Here is a 20,048-nt window from a genome sequence, read left to right as displayed (position 1 = left end):
GGCCAGTTTATGCCACTCTTCCCTCGTCCTGGACAGGATCCAGAAGGTAGCTTGGCTTCCCGAGGCCGCGATTTCCCAAGGCGTCACTCTTCCGGGAAAGCTCCCGCGGTGGCCCGGAGAGGCCGGAGTCGTGCAGAGCAGGAGCCGCGGGGCCAAGGACTTCTTCGGGGGGGGGGGGGTTCCCTATTCTGGCCCCGGAGAACCTCTTGCTTCGCACTTTCTAATTGCAAACAAAACAGCCCGCGCTGAGGAGTGAATGACTAGTGAGCTCCTCCCGCAGCTCAGCCTGCAGAGGAGAGGGGAGGACCGCGGGGAAGCCTAGCGGCAAGGGAGGACCAGGAGGAACGGAGGGGAAACCCGAGGAGGGAGGGGCGGAGCGGAACGGAACGGAACGGAGTCCCGAGATTGGGCCGAGGAGGGCAAAGGGGGCGGGGCAGAGGGAGGGGAGATGGGAGCTCTGCTGGGGGGCGGCCCGAGGGGGACCGGAGCCCTGGGAGGAGACTAGGGGGAGAAGCGCCATTCCAGTGGCCCAGGCGTTCCACGTGACGGAAAGGCGCGGGGTATGATTGGAGGAAAGGGCCCACGGGGCTGCAGGGGCTGGGCAGGGGCGGGGCTCGGAGGGGGGAGGAGCCTTCCGGAGGGCCGCAGAAAGCAGGAACTTGGGGCTGAGCTCGCTGCCTTTCCTGCAGCCGCGGTCTCTCCTGGAAGCCCGCTCTGCTCCTGCAGGTCCCGGGTAGGGCTACCCCGCTTCTGCTGGCTGCCCTTTCCTCTGGGCCTCCTCGGAGAGGAGCGGGCTTCCCTCGCCGACGGGCTGCTGCTTGGCCAGGCTCCCTGGCTCATCCCCAAGGTCCGAGGCTGCCCTTCCAGCCTGACTCTGGGTCACCGCTGCCCGACCTTCGTGGCTCTCGGAGAGATTTGGAGCCGGGGGCTGGGCCTCCCCGGCGCTGTCATTGGCTCCCGGCTGCCGGGCCTCCGCGGGTCCCCAGGGAAAGTGACGGATCGGGGCCCCGAGGCTCTGCCTGGCCCCACCCCGTCCTGAGGCCAAAGAGAGGGACCGCGAGAGGGCGGAAGCCGCCTTCCTCTTCCGACCAACTTCGCTGCCCTGCTGTTGGGTGGAGTCTCAGGGCCGGGCCGGGCATCTGCCCTCCGGCCTGTCCCCGTGTCGTCCCCGTCGGCCAGTGCCCAAGTGAGGAAGAGCAGCCACAGGCTCCCCCCGGGACCGGAGCCTGGAGCCAGAGAAGATGGCCCCGGGGACCCAGAGCCCCGCCTTCCAGGTGAGAGCACCCCCCAGGGACCCTGAGCCCCCCCTACCAAGTGAGAGCACCCCCCAGGGACCCTGAGCCCTCCTCCCAGGTGAGAGCAGCCCCCCCATCCAGAGCCCTGCCTCTCAGGAGGCTCCACCCCCTCAGGCCCCAGGTGTCCCTTCTGAATCCCCCCCTTCTCCAGTGATTAGAGCAAGTCAAGCAGCCCATTCCAGGGCCTCCCCGTGCCTAGCACTGTGCTCCCCTCCTGGGCCCGCCAGGCCCCTCCCCCCAGAGGCCAGAGTCTAATGGGGAGAAGCCCCAGGCCGTGTAGACGGGAGCCTCGGAGGGGGAAGGACCAGGAAAGGCTGGTTTTCGGGAGGGCAGGCCCAGAGGCCAGCGTGGAGGAGGGAGGCCAGTGGGAGAGAGGGTCCCTGGAGAGGGGCTGAGCGAGGGGCCGGAGGGTCCTGGTCAGGGAGGCCAGGGTCTGATTGAAGGGGAGGGGGTCAGGCCGGCTGTGTGGTATCTGCTCTGGGCCAGCAGCCCTGGGTCTGGCCTCACCAAGTCCTGTTGGGCTGCTGTCGGGGTCCTTGTGGGCCATGGCCAGACTCAGCAGCCCAGGATGAGCCGTCCTCTGCAGGAGCTGACACTTGGGCCTTCCATTCAGAGCTCACACACTGGATGGCTCTTTTCCCTGTGGGAGGCCCTAAGAAAAAGACCATTTTTCCTTAGAGTCCCTTCCCAGATTTTTAACAATTTGGTGGCTCATCACCGCCAGAGCCTGGAGTCAGGGAGGCCGAAGATCTCCCCCTGAGAGACCCTGGACAAGTCACTTTACTCTGCTTGCCTCAGTTTCCTCCCCTGTCAAATTGGCTGCAGAAGGACATGGTGAAGCTGCCCAGCCTCTGTCCAGAAAACCCCAAAGTGGGCGAGGCAGACAGGCCTGAACAGCCTGAGCCCAGCAGACAGACACACAGACACCCCCAGACTATCCTCTGTCCATCAGGGCTCCAAGCCTGGGCTCAGGGGCTGCTGCTGCCTTCTGTGGCCTCCTCGAGGGCAGGAGGGGTTCCTGGGCCTCCCCCAGGCCTCTGGAGAGTCTTTGGGCCTCTGGGCTGGAGTGGTGCTGAGGGAGACCCTCCTCAGCTGGCCCAGAGGCCCAGGAGACCCAGAGGAAGCAGCTCTGTTTCCCCCCAGACCCTCTCTGGACCAGCTTCCCCCCAGCCCCCTCCTCAGGCTCTTATTGTTTGGATCTCACAATGGGGGAAACTGAGGTAAAGGCTGGGAAGGGCCTTGGCCAGGCTCCCCCAGCTGGGCAGTGTCTGAGGTCACATTTAAACCCAGATCCTGCTGGTTTCAGGCCTAGGAGGGCAGTCCCTGAGTCACCAGATTTCTCTGTTTGGGGAGAGGGTTGGTTCCCCTTTGGGGAGCTCCTGGGGTCCCCCCAAAGCAGAAGGAGCAGCAGGATGTTCAGAGAGATCCCTGTGGGAGGGGGGCCTTGGGGCTGGGCCTGGGCCCTGGAGGGTCAGCCGCTGCCCTGTGCCTCAGTTTCCCTCTCTATCAGAAGGGGGGATCCTAGCACCCCCTCCCCAGGCTGTGGGGAGGATGGATTGGTCAATAAAGTCACTCAGTAGGCACTGTGGTGTGGCTGGCCCAATCCTGCAGGCTGAGGCTCCAAATGCACCAGACCAGGCTACCCTCAGGGAGCTTCCGGTCTAGGGGTGGATGAGCACTTTCACCTCACTTCCTCCCTCTCTACAGACTTTCCTGCCTCACCAGAGAGCATGTGACTCCTCTCTGATTCCGTAGGGAGGCATTTCTCCACTTCTTATTATTCCAGCATGATTCTTGCTTCACATCCGAAGACTTTCCTCGTTATCCCACTGAACGTGGTCTCAGAGGAGGCTGTGAGTGTGAGGCAGCCGCGTCCTGTTGACTCCCAGCTGCCCTCTTCACAGTCCCACTGCCATAGATGCAGGCCCCCCAGATCACAGACCTCGGGGGAGCGGGAGGGGAAGGTGGCTGAGTCCCGGCATCCAAAGGGTGCCTTCACTGCTGCGGTGGGGGCACGGGGAAGGGGGCGAACAGAGAGCAGCAGCTTGAGGCAGTGCCAGGGAGGGGGCTGGCTCTGGCGCTCCTGAGGCTTATGAGTGGGGCAGATCCCTTCTGGTCTTTGTTTTTCTCCTGTCCGTTGAGGATTGGATCAGATGAGTTCTGAAGTCTCTTTCAGCTCTAAATCTCATGGCTTTTGCCGTTTTAGGGGTCAATAACATTCCAGGATGTGACTGTGGCCTTCACCCAGGAGGAGTGGCGCCTCTTGCAGCCTTCTCAGAAAGAGCTGTACAGGGAGGTCATGCTGGAGATCTCTCAAAGTCTGCTCTCTGTGGGTGAGGACCATTTTCCCTGGTGACGGAATCTCCCATCGAAGGAATGCCTTGTTTCCTTCCCTAGTGGGCAGGCCATGAGCCTCATCAACTCTTGGAAGAGCAGAAGTGCCGGTTTCTGCAGCCCCGTTCTACCTGGCTTTCCCATGAGAAGTCTTTGATAGTTGCAATGGGAAGCTGGCACTTTTCTCTGTTGCTCCTTCCTGTCTCTTTCCTGTTTTAGGTAACTTCAGGTTAAGAATCAGCCTAGTATTACAGAATCTCAGAGTTGGGGCTGATCTTAAGACAGGGTGTTTGGTCGGACCTCTAACTGGACGTGAATTTTATCTACAAAATCCCTGAAAACTGCTCACTTTATTTTATTATATTTATTTTATTGAAGACGGGCAGTGACGGGAACCCCCTACCTGCCAGGGCACCCCGTTCCTCTGTGGAATGGACCTTTTCTAGTTACCAAGTGTTAAATGGTACCTTATTGCTCCTAATCCTGCCTGGTATCTTATGTGAAATTTAATAAAATTTAATTAATTTAATTTAATAAAAAGGTAAATGGAGGCAGTTCTCAGAGCACAACAACATTGATGAGCAGGGGCACGTGGCCTCCCACTAGAGTCCATGGCTCTGCCTCCGGGCAAAGAGCCTGAGCAGTCAGTCGGCTCCCCTTTTATATGTTTTGGGGACAGGGCAAAGCACAGAACAGGGAGGATGACATCATGGAACTGAGGACAACACGAGTGCTTACACAACTGGAAGGTGCAGGGAATGATACGATTCATTGGCACTTGGATCACGTTCTCCTTCTTCACTACAACGAATAGGGGTCATTGTTTTAGATTGCCTGCAAGGTGTCTGGGATAACTGACCAGACTTTTGGACAGCACACCAGACACCCTACAAGGACGGCTTGGGAGTGTGAAGCTCTCGGGCCTGACCCCTGGTATTCATACCCATCCTGCCATGATTGCTGAGTTCCTCGAAACAAGAAGAGGCCAGTGATGAGCAGGAGGGCCAGATTTTTAAACTTAATCCATTTTACCTCTGCTTGATTCTGAACCAAATTCAGAGATATAAAACCATGACATAAGCAGTTACAGAACAAAATCAATTAATTGTAAGTAGGATCAAGAAAGAAGTGAGATGGAAATAATTTAATCTTATAGCAATTTTATCTTTATTCTTCCTTCATTGTTCCTCAAATTCCATCACAGCTGGTGGGATAGGAAGGGAAGGGAATGAGCATTTATATATACCTACTATGTGTCAGGCACTGTGCTTTGTAATCTATTTTATTTTTTAAACCTTTACCTTCTATCTTAGAATAAATACTAAGTATCTCTTCAATGCCAGAGGGGTAAGGGCTGGGCCATTGGGGTTAAGTGATGTGCCCAGGGTCACACAACTAGGAAGTGTCTGAGGCCAGATTTGAACCCAAGTCCTCCTCATTCTAGGCCTAGATGCTCTATCCAGTGCATCACCTAGGTGCTCCTTGTGCTATGTAATTTATAAATATTTTTTCATTTGATCCTCACAACGTCTCTGTGAGTTTGGTACTATCATTATCCCAATATTATAATTGAGAAATAGAGGCAAATAGAAGTGAAATAATTTGCCCTGGGGCACACAGCTACTAAGAGAACCTGAGGCCAGATTTGAATCCAAGGCTTCCTGACCTCAGGCCCAGGTTTTTAGCACTACACGGTGCCACTTGCCTCTAATTTCTAAATACGGGAAGTTGTGGAATTTGCCCATCCTTCTTTGAAAGAGATGTACAAAGATGGAATTTTCTGATTCCCAATTGGCTGCATGATTCCATGATCCCTTCTTCAAAGATCCCAACAATCACCACCATGGAGCCCATCCTTGAAGAATCCTGGGAATTAGCCTATGGTCCTTGCTTGCATGTTCCTCTTCCCTAAGGAGAACCAGATGATTAAGTTCTCTCCATCTTCATCCTGCCTTATTTCCTGTGCCTAGGACTTCCAGTGGCCAGAGAAGATTTGATCTATTTTCAGGAAGGGAAAGCACCATGGATTCTGGAGCAAAAAGGCCCACGGAACTCTTATTCAGGTGAGTGAGATGAAAGCAGTTGTGTGACAGAGCAGCTATGACTCGTATGTAGTGAAGGGAGTGCCAGACTTGGGGGAGGCCGACCTCACTCGGAATTGCTTTCAGCAGTACAATCCATGACAAATCACTGAACTGTAGCTCCTCAGTTTCCCCATGTGTTAAACGAGATGGTTGGATTTTTAGTTCCTTTCGAGTGATAAATCTGTGAGCCTCTAAGAAGTTATTGTTTGAAATGGTGGGGCACTAAAATCATTGAAAAATGTACCCAATATGAACCTTTTCCTAGACCGTATTGAAGCCAATAAATATTTCATTAAGCATCAGACCCTGTGGTCAGCCTCAGGAATACAGAGAAAGGCAAGGGACAACCCCTGCTCTCAGGGAATTTCCTATCTAGTGGGGAAGACCACATGGACACAGCTATGTACAAACCCGCCATGGCCAGTAGATTTTGGAGGTAACCTAGAGGAGGAAGGCCCCAGGGCTAAGGACTGGAGAAGACTTAGAGTGCAATGAGGGGCTTTAGGGGGGACTTGAAGGAAGCCAAATGAGCATCATCAGCCTGAGGGGCCGCCAGAGGAAACCCAGGGAGTTGGGATGGAGTGTCCTGGTCAAGGGACAAGAGGAGGCCTGTCCTACTGATCACTGTATGTGTGAGAGGAGTAAGGTAAGCGATTACTGGGAAGGAAGGAGAGGAGCAAAGAACGAAGGCATTTAACAGCCTAGAACAAAGTGGGGAAGAAACCAGGCTTCTTGCTATCTGGTGGAGTTTCCTCTGGGAGCAGCTGTGACCATCCCTCATCCCTAGCCCACGACTCCTCACAGGCCCCAGAACTCAGACATTTACGCAGAAACTCCTTCTCAAATCTGGCTTCCTTCAGAGATCAAGGCAATCCTGAAGCAGCCGAGGGACCCAGGTTCAAACAGCAAGCCCGAAAGAGAAGGGGGTTTAGTTTTGTGCATCCTCGGAGGGGAATCAGGAGAAAGTATAGTCACCAAAGCCTGGAGAGAAGAAAGCATCGAGGAAAATGGAATGAGTGGCTGTGTGAAAGGCTGCAGAGAGTTCAAGAAGGATGAAGATGGAGGAGAGACATTGCATTTAGCAATCGGGGGATGATGGATGACCAACTGCAGAGAGTAGCGTCAGCTGAGCAGTGAAATTGGGAGCTGAACTTGAGGCTTTTGTAGAAAGGGGAAAATAATTGAAAACACACTTTGGAGATAGCCCTCTGCGGCCAGTATCTGGTGGGGACGAGGAGACCACGGGAGGCTTTTCTTCAGGTTTGGGGAGACGTTGATTTTACTTATGGCGTAGGGAAGGAGAGAGTAATGAAGGAGATATTGAAGAATAGGGAAAAAATGAGGACCATATAGGAGGGAATGTGCTGGGAGAGGTGACAGGATGGACTGGGATCATCAATGCCTGTGAGGGGGTTTGCCTAGGCAACCAGAAGGGTCACCCCCCTGTGTAAGACCAGGACAAAGGAAGAAACAAGACTTTGGGTTTATGGGAGGTGCAGAGGAAGTGAGAGAGCTTTTTTTTTTTTTAAACCCTTATCTTCTGTCTTGTAGTTAATACTGTGTGTTGGTTCCAAGGTAGAAGAGTGGTAAGGGCTAGGCAATGGGGGTCAAGTGACTTGCCCAGGGTCACACAGCTAGGAAGTGTCTGAGGCCAGATTTGAACCTAGGACCTCCAATCTCTAGGCCTGGCTCTCAATCCACTGAGCTACCCAGCTGCCCCCTGAGAGAGCTTTTGATTTAAAATAGGAGGACTAGTTCTCAGCTGAGTTGGTGGGGGGAAGCAAATCAGTGTTGGGGAGGAATGAATAATTCTGGACAAGCTATGGTGATGAGTATTCTCTGGTTATCCCCCTAGCATTTAGTCGACTTACTACTCATAATATTCTTTTAAATTTATGCATTTTATTTTGTACATTTGGCACTTATATGGTGAGAATGACCTAGATAACTTTTGTCTGTAGGGCTTCAAATGAATACTTTCATTTTACTGTATAATTATAAAATATAAAATGTAATTCTATTCTCAATTATAAAAATTTAAGATGGAGCTTTGTGGAAGAATTTTTTTGATCCAATTAGTCCTTATGTTTACCGTTATGGCACAGTTTCATTATATCGTTTTACAAATTTTGTTGACTAGGAATAGCATTTTTAATCAGATGAGTTACAACTTGGAAGATGTTGAAGGAAACATAATATATGAAATTCATTTCAAAGTTGGGCTCTTTTCCCGGAGTGAAGGTTTACAGCATTTGGTTCAGTACCTTACAAACCCCATATTCAATTTGGTTCTGCATTGAGTTTGTTTAATAGTAACAACTACAGCAAAGACAATATAATTAGCATTTGTATGCTGCCTGCTATGTGTCAATTAGTAGGCTAAGTGCTTTATAGACATTTCCTCATTTGATCTGCCTAGCAGTGCTTACTTGTAGGTACTGCTATTATCTCTATTTTACATTTGAGGAAACAGGCAATCAGCAGTTGTGACTTGCCCAGGGCCACAGTGCCAATAAGTGTCTGATATGGAACCTGAACTCAGATCTTTCTGATGGCTAAGTCTAACTCTCCATTCAATGTGCTACCAGCTGTCTTTTGATTCATAACCAGAATACAGTAAAAGTGCTTCCTCATGTATGGACGTGGTAGAAAACTCTAAGAGAATTTAACAAGCTCTCTTGTTGAGAGGTGAAAAATCATATTTTGTTTTTAGCCCCGAGACCAAGCAACAAAATAAATGGCTAGTTGCTACATTTAAGATGTATTTTTTGGGGGGTTAGTGACAAGTAGTATATTAAATGTATAAAACAACCTTTGTGAAGATAGTTTGTTATGTGCATGGCTAGTGATCATGCTTTTCAAAGAGCTCATCATCTCCACTGGAAGAACCCAAACATTTGTAACTTCTCGATGTTTTGATCATAATACTGATGAGATGAAATTTTAAAATATCCTTGGAGTGAGAGAACTAAGCTGGTGCAGTGTTCAGAAAGTAAATGAGGGTCTGTACATACCTATGACTGTCCATTGGAAATAGATTTGCACTGGTATGTCAAACCTGTCTGGCAGTTTGGAAACAATTTGATGTCAGGCTGAGAAACTGAAAGAATCTGTTGCACTTAGAAGTAGACAGAGTTTGATATAATTACTTCATGAACAGAAAAATTATTGAATGACTGATCATGACAGTTTGTAGTCAATGAGGATAAATTTTAGAAAATAAGGATAAATTTGGATAAGGGCTGTCTTGAAGTGGTGGGTTAAAACAGCATCTGTTATACCTCAGAGGAATAGGTAAAAATGATTGGCAGTCATGTTGTGGTCCCAGACATAGAAAGAGAAAAAAAATTTAAAAGTTCACCAGTGAAATTACTACATTTAATGATTTAATATGAAATGATATAAAGGGATTTTCTTAATCTCTCCTTAAGAGGCTAGAGAGCAAGGTTTCTAAGTAGATCAGAACTTACAGGTTCAGTGAATCAGTAAGCCAGAACTGAAGATTCCATTACCAAAGAGACCAGGACCTGAGGAGAGGAAGTAGGCGGCCCTATGACAGGAAGTTAGGGGGGACAGTTGGTCAGTGAGGAGATAGAGGAAGCAACTGCTGATAATTGAACGTCTTTTGCCTCTGGGATCTCTAGAGAGCAGGAGCTCTGTCTCTGAGGCAAGGATCTGCTGGCAGTTGGCTACTGACAGCTGGGCTGCTATAGAAAACTGATTGAAGGAGTGAGTGAGTGGTGGCTGTCCATTATTTTAGGGAGTTAGGTAATTAGTGAATAATTTATAGATAGAGTAGATTAGGCCTAGTGTGCCAGGCAGAAAAACTTGTCCTGAGAAGACAGAGATAGCATTAAGAATTTTAGGTATAGGTATAGGTATAGGTAGGGTATAAGATTAATAATCTCTCTTTCCTCTTTTTTATCTTTCTATCTGTACTTCTTTCTTAAACAAAGTTTCTGTTTAACTACTCTCCTCACTTCGTCGAACTCCTTAATTTAACCCTTACTAAAAATGTTTAGTATATGTGTAACAAATGGCAAAATATCAGTCTTAATAGAATATAAGTTGGATATAACACTGAATATTATTACATTACACTTAAAAACACTACATCTATTTCTTAACTTAGTATGTGGTATCTATAAAGAATCTTCACATGATACTGCATCAGAATGATCTCTACAAAAAAGTAGGAAGATAAATGAGATTGACAAAATAAAATGTAAAAGGAAAACAAAAAGCATTTGAAGAAAGTATAGAAAGTGCAATGGAGAAAGGCCCTCTAGTGCAATGAAAGGACACACCTAGCCACAGGATTTAAGTTCTAGTTTCAGCTGCAGGGATTTGGGTCAGGTCACTCTTTTTGAACTCATGGATTGAGCCATGAAATCAGGATAGGCAGACAATGATGACCATAAAGACTTCCCAGGGGGATCTGGTGTTTGCTGCAAGGAAGGGAAGGGATTTCTTGTTCCTTTGTTTGACTGATCTGGACTCTGTCACCTAGTCATCATGGGCTCATGGCCTGAGCTGCGTAGTGTAAGGAGAATGCTATCTGGTCTATGTCATAGGTTTGTTGTGAAGATCCAGGGGCATTGTATGTGAAGCTCCTTGTAAATTAAGTCATATTGCTGATTTGAGCTATTGGCATTTTTAAGTGATTGTTTCTGCCTATCTAGATTTGAAAACCCTCCATTTTGATTGAGTCAATAGAATAAAAATCCATTTCCTTTATGCCATCAAAGGAAAGAAAATACGTTTATTTATATATGTGTTGATACAGATATTTTTGTTTGGCTTTTTGTTTTTTCAGATGCAGTGACCAGATTTAAAGTGAAGGAGACTATTGCCAACCTGAGCATTTCTGTGGAAGAATCTTGCCAGCTTAGATTCATGAATGATGGTCTTTGTGACGTCGATTTCAGAGAACTCTGTGAATCTGATACCACGGTAGATAAAAATTCAAAGAAACCCTGTCAATCTGATGAAGTGGGAGAGAGCTTCACACAGTTTTCAGACCTAAATCACTGTAAGAATACAACCTCAAGGAATGACTGTTTTCAGTATAGTAAATATAGGGACTGCTTTACTGAACAGGTAGAGCTTAATCAGGCACACGAGAAGCCTCCTGAAATGCAAATATATCAAAGTAGTCAGCAGAAAATGACTTTCAGCTTGAGGTCAAACCTCAGTAGACATCAGAAAAATTATTGTGGCAAAAGTCTTTCTACATATAATGAAGAAAGAAAGACCTTTAGCCAGAACTCTAAGATCAGGAACCATCAGAAAATTCATACTCGAAAGAAGCCTTATGAATGTAATGAAGGAGTAGCAACAATAACCCATCACTCATCTGTTCCCTACCATCCTAGATTTTATATTGGAATGAAAACACATGTATGTAACCAGTGTGGGAAGGCCTTTCGTTGGAACTCAGATCTTGTTAGGCATCAGAAGATTCATACTGGAGAGAAGCCTTATAAATGTAATGAATGTGGGAAGGCCTTCTCTGACAGATCACACCTTATTGGCCATCAGAGAATTCACACTGGAGAAAAACCTTATGAATGTAATGAATGTGGGAAGGCCTTCAGCTACAAATCAGTCCTTATTGGCCATCAGAGAATTCACACTGGAGAGAAACCTTATGAATGTAATGAATGTGGAAAAGCATTCCGATGGAGTATTAGTCTTGCTCTACATGAGAGAATTCACACAGGAGAGAAACCCTATGAATGTAATGAATGTGGGAAAACTTTCCAACAGAAATGCAATTTTGCTGCACATCAGAGGATACACACTGGAAAGAAACCTTATGAATGTAATCAGTGTGGAAAGGCTTTCTGTTCCAGATCAAGCTTTTTGCACCATCAGAGAATTCACACTGGAGAGAAGCCTTATGAATGTAATGAGTGTGGAAAGGCTTTCCAACGTAATTCTGATGTTACTACACATCAGAGGATCCACACTGGAGAGAAACCTTATGAATGTAATCAGTGTGGGAAGGCCTTCTATTCCAGATCAAGCTTTTTGCACCATCAGAGAATTCACACTGGAGAGAAACCTTTCCAATGTAATCAGTGTGGTAAGGCTTTCCAACGTAACTCTGACCTTGCTGCACATCAGAGAATTCACACTGGGGAGAAACCTTATGAATGTAATCAGTGTGGAAAGGCTTTTAGATACCTTTCCAGTCTTGCTAAACATCAGAGAATCCACACTGGAGAGAAACCTTATGAATGTAATCAGTGTGGAAAGGCTTTCACAAACAGCTCTAGTCTCGCTACACATCAGAGAACCCACACAGTAGAGAAACCTTTTGAATGTAATCAATGTGGAAAGACTTTCCGACAGAACTCCAATCTTTCAATACATCAGAGAATCCACACTGGAGAGAAACCTTATGAATGTAATCAATGTGGAAAAACTTTTAGAAAGACCTCCCATCTTGCTGCCCATCAGAGAACCCACACTGGAGAGAAACCTTATGAATGTAATCAATGTGGAAAGGCTTTTACAAGAAACTCTAGTCTTGCAACACATCAGAGAATCCATACTGGAGAAAAACCTTATGAATGTAATAAATGTGGGAAGACTTTCAGACAGAACTCTAATCTTGTCGCACATCAGAGAATTCACACTGGAGAAAAACTTTATGAATGTAATAAATGTGGAAAGACTTTCCGAAATAACTCCCATCTTGTTACCCATCAGAGAATCCACACTGGAGAGAAACCTTATGAGTGTAATCAATGTGGAAAGACTTTCACTCAGAGCTCCCATCTTATTGCCCATCAGACAATTCGTAAAAAAGAGAATTCTTGTGATCGTGGAAAGGCTTTCCAGTGGAACTCCAGTCTTTCACATCAGTCAGAGAATCCATGCTGAGGAGAAACCTTATGGACATAATGAATGTTGAAATGTTTTTTGATTTGATTACAATCTTGCAGCATATCAGAAAATCCACCCAGCTGAGAAAGCTTCTGAATTATAATCAGTGTGGAAAGACTTTCCCACAGAGCTATATGGAGAAACCACAGTTTAAGCTTCCTGAGCATCATAAATGTGATTTTGTTGAACATGACAAAATCCAAACTAGAGAGAACTTTGAGGAACATAATCAATGTCATGAAGCCCTCAGACAACTGTCACCTTTTATTTCTCATCAGAATAGTCATATTAGAGAGAAATCTAATCAGTCATAAATGAGTAAAGGCATTCAAATGGCATACAGAGCTTGTTCAACATCAGAAAAATTCTGTGGAGAAGTTCTATATGGATCCAATGTCAGAAGACATTCTCTTTATATCAGAGGATTTATAGAGGAGAGAAGCCATATGAATGTTCTCAAAGGAGATATGAATCAGGAGAACTGTAGACAATAGAATATTCATGTTGGGTTGAAGGCTTATAAAAGCAATGGTTGTCAAAAGGCCTTCCTTCTCCTAAAGCTCATACTTGACTGTGTCTTGGAGATGTCATACTGGAGATAAAACTTATGGATCTGATTAAGAAGGGAAGACTTCTTGCTCCAGCACAGACTTTACTAATCTCCCAATATGAGAAATATTCCAGATTTTATACTGTGCATAAAGATCTATAAATGTAATGAATTTTTCTCTGAAATCCTGTTACCATTACTCCTTCATATTTCATGGTATTTATATACTATATATATGAAATATATACATACACATATATATTTAAATACAGTCATTTCCCAGTTGATTGGCACTCACTTTGTTTCCTATTGTTTGCTGGCATAAAAAAGTCTCCTATAAATATTTTGGTGTTGTTGGTCATTTATTTCTGTAATGCTTTCTTTAGGTAGCTAGGTAATGCAAGAGATAGAATACAGTACTTGGAGCCACAAGATTCAAATTCAGATTTGGTCCCTGAAACTTACTAACTATAACCCTGGGCAATTTATTTAACTTATATTTTCCTTAACTGTAAAATGGGAATCACTCCTATCTCCCAGATAGAAACCTTATGAATGTAAACGAGAACATATTTGTAAAATGCTTTACAAGACTGCAATCACAGTAGAAATAGTAGCTTTTGCGAAGATTAAATTTAACTCACCCCTGATTGTGAAGATTAAATTCTAACCCTTGTCTATTTTGGCTATTACATTCCTGGAAGTTGTCAATTGAGAATTTCTTTCTGGAGGCTACCTGTGAATTCTTTCAGTTTCAATTTTATTTTCTTGTTCAAGGATCTCTGGTCAATTATCTTTGATAGTTTCTTGTAATATGATATCCAAGGTTTTTTCTTCATCATGGCTTTTAGGTAATCCAATAATTCTCAGATTGTCTATCCTAGATTTATTTTCTAGGTCAATTGTTTTTTAATAAGATATTTGATGTTTTCTTCTGTTTTTTTTTTCCCGTCATTCCTTTGATTCTGCTTTATTACTTTTTGGTTCCTCATGAAATCATTAGTTTCTAGATGGTCAATTCTAATTTTTAAGACCTGGTTTTCATGAATATTAAATTTAACTCTTCCCCTGATTGTGATAATTAACTCCCCTGCCCATTTTTAGATTTAATCACCAAAAGTATAAACACCCTACTTAAAGTTGGGTGGGGAGATCTGCCCATTTTTAGATCTAATCACTAAAGTGTAAACATCCCACTTAATCATTAAGTGGGAAGTCTGTGACCCACGTGTACATTAGTGGTTGATGAATCAGAATTAAACTAAATGCCCCTGGGCAGTCTTAAAGCAAAGCTTCAACTATGATTGGTAGATGTAAAATTAGGGGAAGACAAAGGAAGTGACGCAAAAGAAGCATCTTTAAAAGGAGTTGTCATTTCCTATGAAGGAAAGTTCTTCATTTTTTGTAAGTTGAGACTGGAGACAGTTCTTTATTTTTTGGAGTGGAGGCTGGGCCCCAGACCCTGTTCCTGGTGAGGCTGTTCTAAAATCTCTTCCTTTGAACTGACATGTGGTGAGTGAAAGCTGACTCTTTTAACTTCTGGGTTTTCTGAAGAAACTAGCCTCAGGAGAGACCTCTTGAGAGAGTTTTTCCCAGGTCCTTGGCTCTGCCAAGGCCAGCAGAAACTAACTCTCCCTGCCCAAGTGGAGCCAGGGGCCGGAGTAAATTACTTAGTGCTTTTCTTAAACCCTTACCTTCTGTCTTGGAATCAATACTGTGTATTGGTTCCAAGGCAGAAGAGTGGTAGGGGCTAGGCAATGGGGGTTAAGTGACTTGTCCAGGGTCACACAGTAGTGAAGTGTCTGAGGTCAGATTTGAACCTAGGACTTTCTGTCTCTAGGCCTGGTTCTCAATCCACTGAGCTACCCAGCTGCTCCCATGCCAGTACTGATTAACCATTAAGAAATGCTGGAAGTCCTGGCAAGTAATCTGGAACAAAATAGATATGGACTAGCATTTCACACTAGACCAAGATTAGCTCATCAATACATAACTGAGATGTAAAAGATCATATAAATTAAAGAAACCATGAAGAAGATATGTTTCTGGACAGAGGAAGAGTTACTAAGCAAGGGATGGAAGATCACGGGAAAAAAAGTCCCATTTTTATCACAGAAAAAAACACGCCTAAAATTGAATGGAAAGCAATTAAAGGGAGCCAGATCTCTAGCAATTACCCTCCTAATGGCCTCATATGAAAGTAATATAAAGAATAGATACAGATTATATACAGGTATATAAAGAATGGCTTGAACAAATGAGTGATACAACAAGAATATATCATAAAAAGATACCATTTCAGTAAATGAAGAGTTATATGAACCAATGTAGACTGGGGAGTAATGGATAATTTCAACATTCTAAAAGCCAATTACTTGGAAAGATACCACATCTGGTTCTTGATCACCCACTATTGCTGAGGAGTGACAAACATCTGTGCCACTTGTCTCCTGATCCAGGAGTGATGGATATGAGATGTACGTTGAAAATTACATTTTGGGAAATGGACATTGTGGGACTTGATTTTGCTTGACTATGTGCTTTCATTGCAATTTCTGTCCCCTCACTTTTGGGTGGGAGAGAATAGTGTGAAACAGACCAGGAATAGGATTGTTCACTCCTCTTCCTCTCCACGCCAAAAAATAATGAAGGAAATAGTTGGATTTTAATATATGCAATAGAACAGAAGGGATGAGGACAGCTTTGAAAGTGTCAGGTTGAAATTTTTAATTACTCCAAAGGAAAGTCAAGCTTTGCATATTAGAATTTGGTTCATGTGCAACCTTTTTTGTTTTAGGGTGTATATAACATGTTCATTTTATTTTCATTTGTGAAGTTCAAAATAAAAAAATCAAATATTAATAGTTTCTTTTTTTTCACAATTTCTGAAGACTTGCCAAGAAATGGCAAAATTATCTTCATCTGACTATCTTTCTAACAGGGCTTTGGAACATTTTCAGGTGTCATTTCTGGTTGTCAGGATCTTGGAAAACTTGTATCTTTTTAGCACTCATATACTGGCAATGACACTTGGTATCCATGAGTGTCTACTCTCTTCATATTTTGGATATAAATTATTATTCTTGGTCATTTTTATGTAATATTTGATGTATTCTGCACTCTACAATTTCTCTTCGAATTTCATTTTTATTTTTTGTTGTTCTTCAGTTGTTTCTTTCATGTCTGACTCTTTGTGACTCCATTTGGCATTTTCTTGGCAAAGGTACTGGAGTGTTGGCCATTTTCTTCTCTGACTCATTTACAGATGGGGAAACTGAGGCAAACAGGGCTAAGTGACTTGTCCAGGGCCATAGTTAGGAAGTGTCTCAATTGGGATTTGAACTAAAATCTTCCTGACTTGAGGCCTAGGGTTCTATCTATTGCACCACTTATTGCACCCTTGCTGTACTATTTATACATTTACAAAAATCTTTCCAGGTTTCTGTGAATACATCCCTTTCATATTTCCTTAAATTCCATCCAATTCATATGCACCCACTTGTTCATCTGTTCCCCAACTGATGAATATTTTCTCAGTTTCTATTTCTTCTCCATTGTGAAAAGAGATTTAAATATTTTTGTATGTCCTTTGTTATAATTAAGATAAATCCCTCAGTTAATTACCTCCACTCTTATTCCCTCTGACTTTCTTTCCTGTTCTCTATTTAGTGAAATGTATTTATGTATGCAAATATCTCCCCGAGTGTGCTTTCTGCCTTTGATTAATTGAATGTCCTCTTTTGCTGGATGGATTTCTACCTATGTATCTCAGTTTTGTGAGATTCCTTTCCCCCACCCCCCCATTTGAATAGGTTTATTTAGCCAATTTAGAACATTATTCCTTTGTTACAATAATCACATTATTTCCCTCCTTCCCCTTCACCCACTCTTCCCCCAGCCAATGTGGAATTTCATTGGGTATTACATGTGTCCTTGATCAGAACCTTTTTCCATGTTGTTATTTACACTCGGATGTTCATTTAGAGTCTACTTCCCCAGCAACATGCCTGCAACCCATGTATTCAAGCAGTTGTTTTTCTTGGGTGTTTTTACTCCCACAGTGTTTCCTCTGGATGTGGATAGTGGTTTTTCTCATAGCTTCCTCTGAGTTGTTCAAGGTCATTGCATTGCCACTAATGGAGAAGTCCATTACATTCAATTGTACCACAGTGTATCAGTTTCTGTGTACAATGATTTTCTGGTTCTGCTCCTTTCACTCTGCATCACTTCCTAGAGGTTGTTCCAGTCCCCATGGAATTCCTCCACTTTATTATTCCTTTGAGCACAATAGTATTCCATCACCAACAGATACCACAATTGGTTCAGCCATTCCCCAACTGAAGGGAAGCCCCTCATTTTCCAATTTTTTGCCATCACAAAGAGTGCAGCTATGAATATTTTGGTACATGCCTTTTTCCTTATTATCTCTTTGGGGTACAAACCCGGCAGTGCTTTGACTGTATCGAAGGGCAGACAGTCTTTTACCACCCTTTGAGCATAGTTCCAAATTGCCCTCCAGAATGGTTAGATCAATTCACAACTCCACCAACAATGCATTAATGTCCCAACTTTGCCACATCCCCTCCAACATTCATTACTTTCTTTTGCTGTCATGTTAGCCAATCTGCTAGGTGTGAGGTGATACCTCAGAGTTGTTTTGATTTGCATTTCTCTGATTATAAGAGATTTAGAGCACTTTTTCATGTGCTTATTAATAATTTTGATTTCTTTAACTGAAAATTGCCTATTCATGTCCCTTGCCCATTTTTCAATTGGAGAATGGCTTGATTTTTTGTACAAATGGTTTAGCTCTTTATAAATTTGAGTAATTAGACCTTTGTCAGAGATTTTTGTAATGAAGATTGTTTCCCAATTTGTTGCTTCCCTTCTAATTTTGGATGCATTAGTTTTGTTTGTACAAAACCTTTTTAATTTGATGTAATCAAAAATATTGATTTTACATTTTGTGATTTTTTTCTAGCTCTTGCTTGGTTTTAAAGTCTTTCCTTTCCCAAAGATCTGACAAGTATACTATTCTGTGTTCACCTAATTTACTTATAGTTTCCTTCTTTATATTCAGGTCATTCACCCATTCTGAGCTTATCTTGGTGTAGGGTGTGAAATGTTGATCCAAACCTAATCTCTCCCATACTGTCTTCCAATTTTCCCAGCAGTTTTTATCAAAAAGTGGGTTTTGGTTCCAAAAACTGGGATCTTTGGGTTTGTCATAGACTGTCCTGCTGAGATCATTTACCCCAAGTCTATTCCACTGATCTTCTTTTCTGTCTCTTAGCCAGTACCAAATTGTTTTGATAACCACTGCTTTAGAGTATAGTTTGAGATCTGGGACTGCAAGTCCTCCTTCCTTTGCATTTTTTTCATGATTTCCCTGGATATCCTTGATCTTTTGTTCTTCCAAATGAACTTTGTTATGCTTTTTTTCTAATTCCGTAAAGAAGTTTTTTTGGTTGTTCAATGGGTATAGCACTAAATAAGTAAATTAATTTGGGTAGGATTGTCATTTTTATTATGTTAGCTCATCCCACCCATGAGTAATCAATGTTTTTCCGATTTAGATCTAGTTTTAACTGTGTGGAGAGTGTTTTGTAGTTGTGTTCATATAGTTCCTGTGTTTGTCTCGGCAGATAGATTCCTAAGTATTTTATATTGTCTAGGGTGATTTTAAATGGAATTTCTCTTTCTAATTCTTGCTGCTCAGATGGATTGGAGATATATAGAAAAGCTGATGACTTATGTGGGTTTATTTTGTATCCTGCAACTTTGCTAAAGTTGTTGATTATTTTGACTAGCTTTTTGGTTGATTCTCTAGGATTCTTTAAGTATACCATCATATCATCTGCAAAGAGTGATAGCTTGGTCTCCTCATTGCTAATTTTAATACCTTCAGTTTCTTTTTCTTCTCTAATTGCTACTGCTAGTGTTTCTAGTACAATGTTAAATAATAGGGGTGATAATGGGCATCCTTGTTTCACTCCTGATCTTATTGGGAAGGCTTCTAGTTTATCCCCATTGCAGATGATGTTTGCTGATGGTTTCAGATATATACTGTTTATTATTTTTAGGAAAGGCCCTTCTATTCCTATGCTTTCTAGTGTTTTCAGTAGGAATGGGTGTTATATTTTATCAAAGGCTTTTTCTGAATCTATTGAGATAATCATTTGTCAGTTTGCTTGTTAATATGGTCAATTATGCAGATAGTTTTTCTAATGTTGAACCATCCTTGCATTCCTGGTATGAATCCTACCTGGTCATAGTGAATAACCCTTGTGATGACTTGCTGGAGTCTTTTTGCTAGTATCCTATTTAAAATTTTTGCATCTATATTCATCAGGGAGATTGGTCTATAGTTTTCTTTCTCTGTTTTTGACCTGCCTGGCTTTGGGATCAGCACCATGTTTGTGTCGTAAAATGAATTTGGTAGAACTCCTTCTTTGCTTATTCTGTCAAATAGTTTGTATAATATTGGGATTAGTTGTTTGAAAGTTTGATAGAATTCATTTGTGAATCCATCTGGACTTGGGGATTTTTTCTTAGGGAGCTCTTTGATGGCTTGTTCAATTTATTTTTCTGATATGGGGTGGTTTAGGTAATTTATTTCTTCCTCTGTTAGTCTAGGCAATTTATATTTTTGTAAGTATTCATCCATTTCACCTAGATCGCCATATTTGTTGCCATATAATTGGGCATAGTAGTTTTTAATGATTGCCCTAATTTCCTCTTCATTAGAGGTAAGGTCTCCTCTTTCATCTTGGATACTGTCAATTTGGTTTTTTTCTTTCCTTTTTTAAATTAGACTGACTAGTACTTTGTCTATTTTATTTGTTTTTTAAAAGTACCAGCTTCTAGTCTTATTTATTAAATCAATAGTTC

General features: G+C 43.2%; 1 protein-coding gene across 3 annotated transcripts; it reads left to right on the top strand.

The window, feature by feature from the left end:
- The first annotated feature begins 601 nt into the window (after window positions 1-601).
- Window positions 602-13,498, top strand: LOC103103988 (zinc finger protein 260-like). 3 transcript variants are annotated; one of them, XM_016422658.2, is made up of 4 exons: window positions 602-1,274; window positions 3,502-3,628; window positions 5,600-5,692; window positions 10,530-13,498. In XM_016422658.2, the coding sequence occupies exons 1-4, from the start codon at window positions 1,242-1,244 to the stop codon at window positions 12,602-12,604; spliced, it is 2,328 nt and encodes a 775-aa protein (XP_016278144.2). In that variant the 5' UTR covers window positions 602-1,241; the 3' UTR covers window positions 12,605-13,498. The 3 variants fall into 3 exon arrangements, with proteins under 3 accessions (XP_016278144.2, XP_056681725.1, XP_056681726.1); XM_056825747.1 differs by lacking the exon at window positions 3,502-3,628 and having other exon boundaries at window positions 632-1,274; XM_056825748.1 differs by lacking the exons at window positions 602-1,274; window positions 3,502-3,628; window positions 5,600-5,692 and adding an exon at window positions 7,725-9,442.
- Window positions 13,499-20,048: the final 6,550 nt, after the last annotated feature.

This window comes from Monodelphis domestica, chromosome 4, assembly GCF_027887165.1.
Source record: "Monodelphis domestica isolate mMonDom1 chromosome 4, mMonDom1.pri, whole genome shotgun sequence".
In the NCBI taxonomy this organism is placed as follows: Eukaryota; Metazoa; Chordata; class Mammalia; order Didelphimorphia; family Didelphidae; genus Monodelphis; species Monodelphis domestica.
This window is presented reverse-complemented; position numbering and strand designations above follow the sequence as displayed.

Coding starts and splice junctions, on each gene's coding strand:
- LOC103103988 (XM_016422658.2), top strand. CDS start 1,242: ATGGCCCCGGGGACCCAGAGCCCCGCCTTCCAG. Junction 1,275..3,501: donor CCCAGAGCCCCGCCTTCCAG/GTGAGAGCACCC, acceptor TTGCCGTTTTAG/GGGTCAATAACATTCCAGGA. Junction 5,693..10,529: donor CCCACGGAACTCTTATTCAG/GTGAGTGAGATG, acceptor TTGTTTTTTCAG/ATGCAGTGACCAGATTTAAA.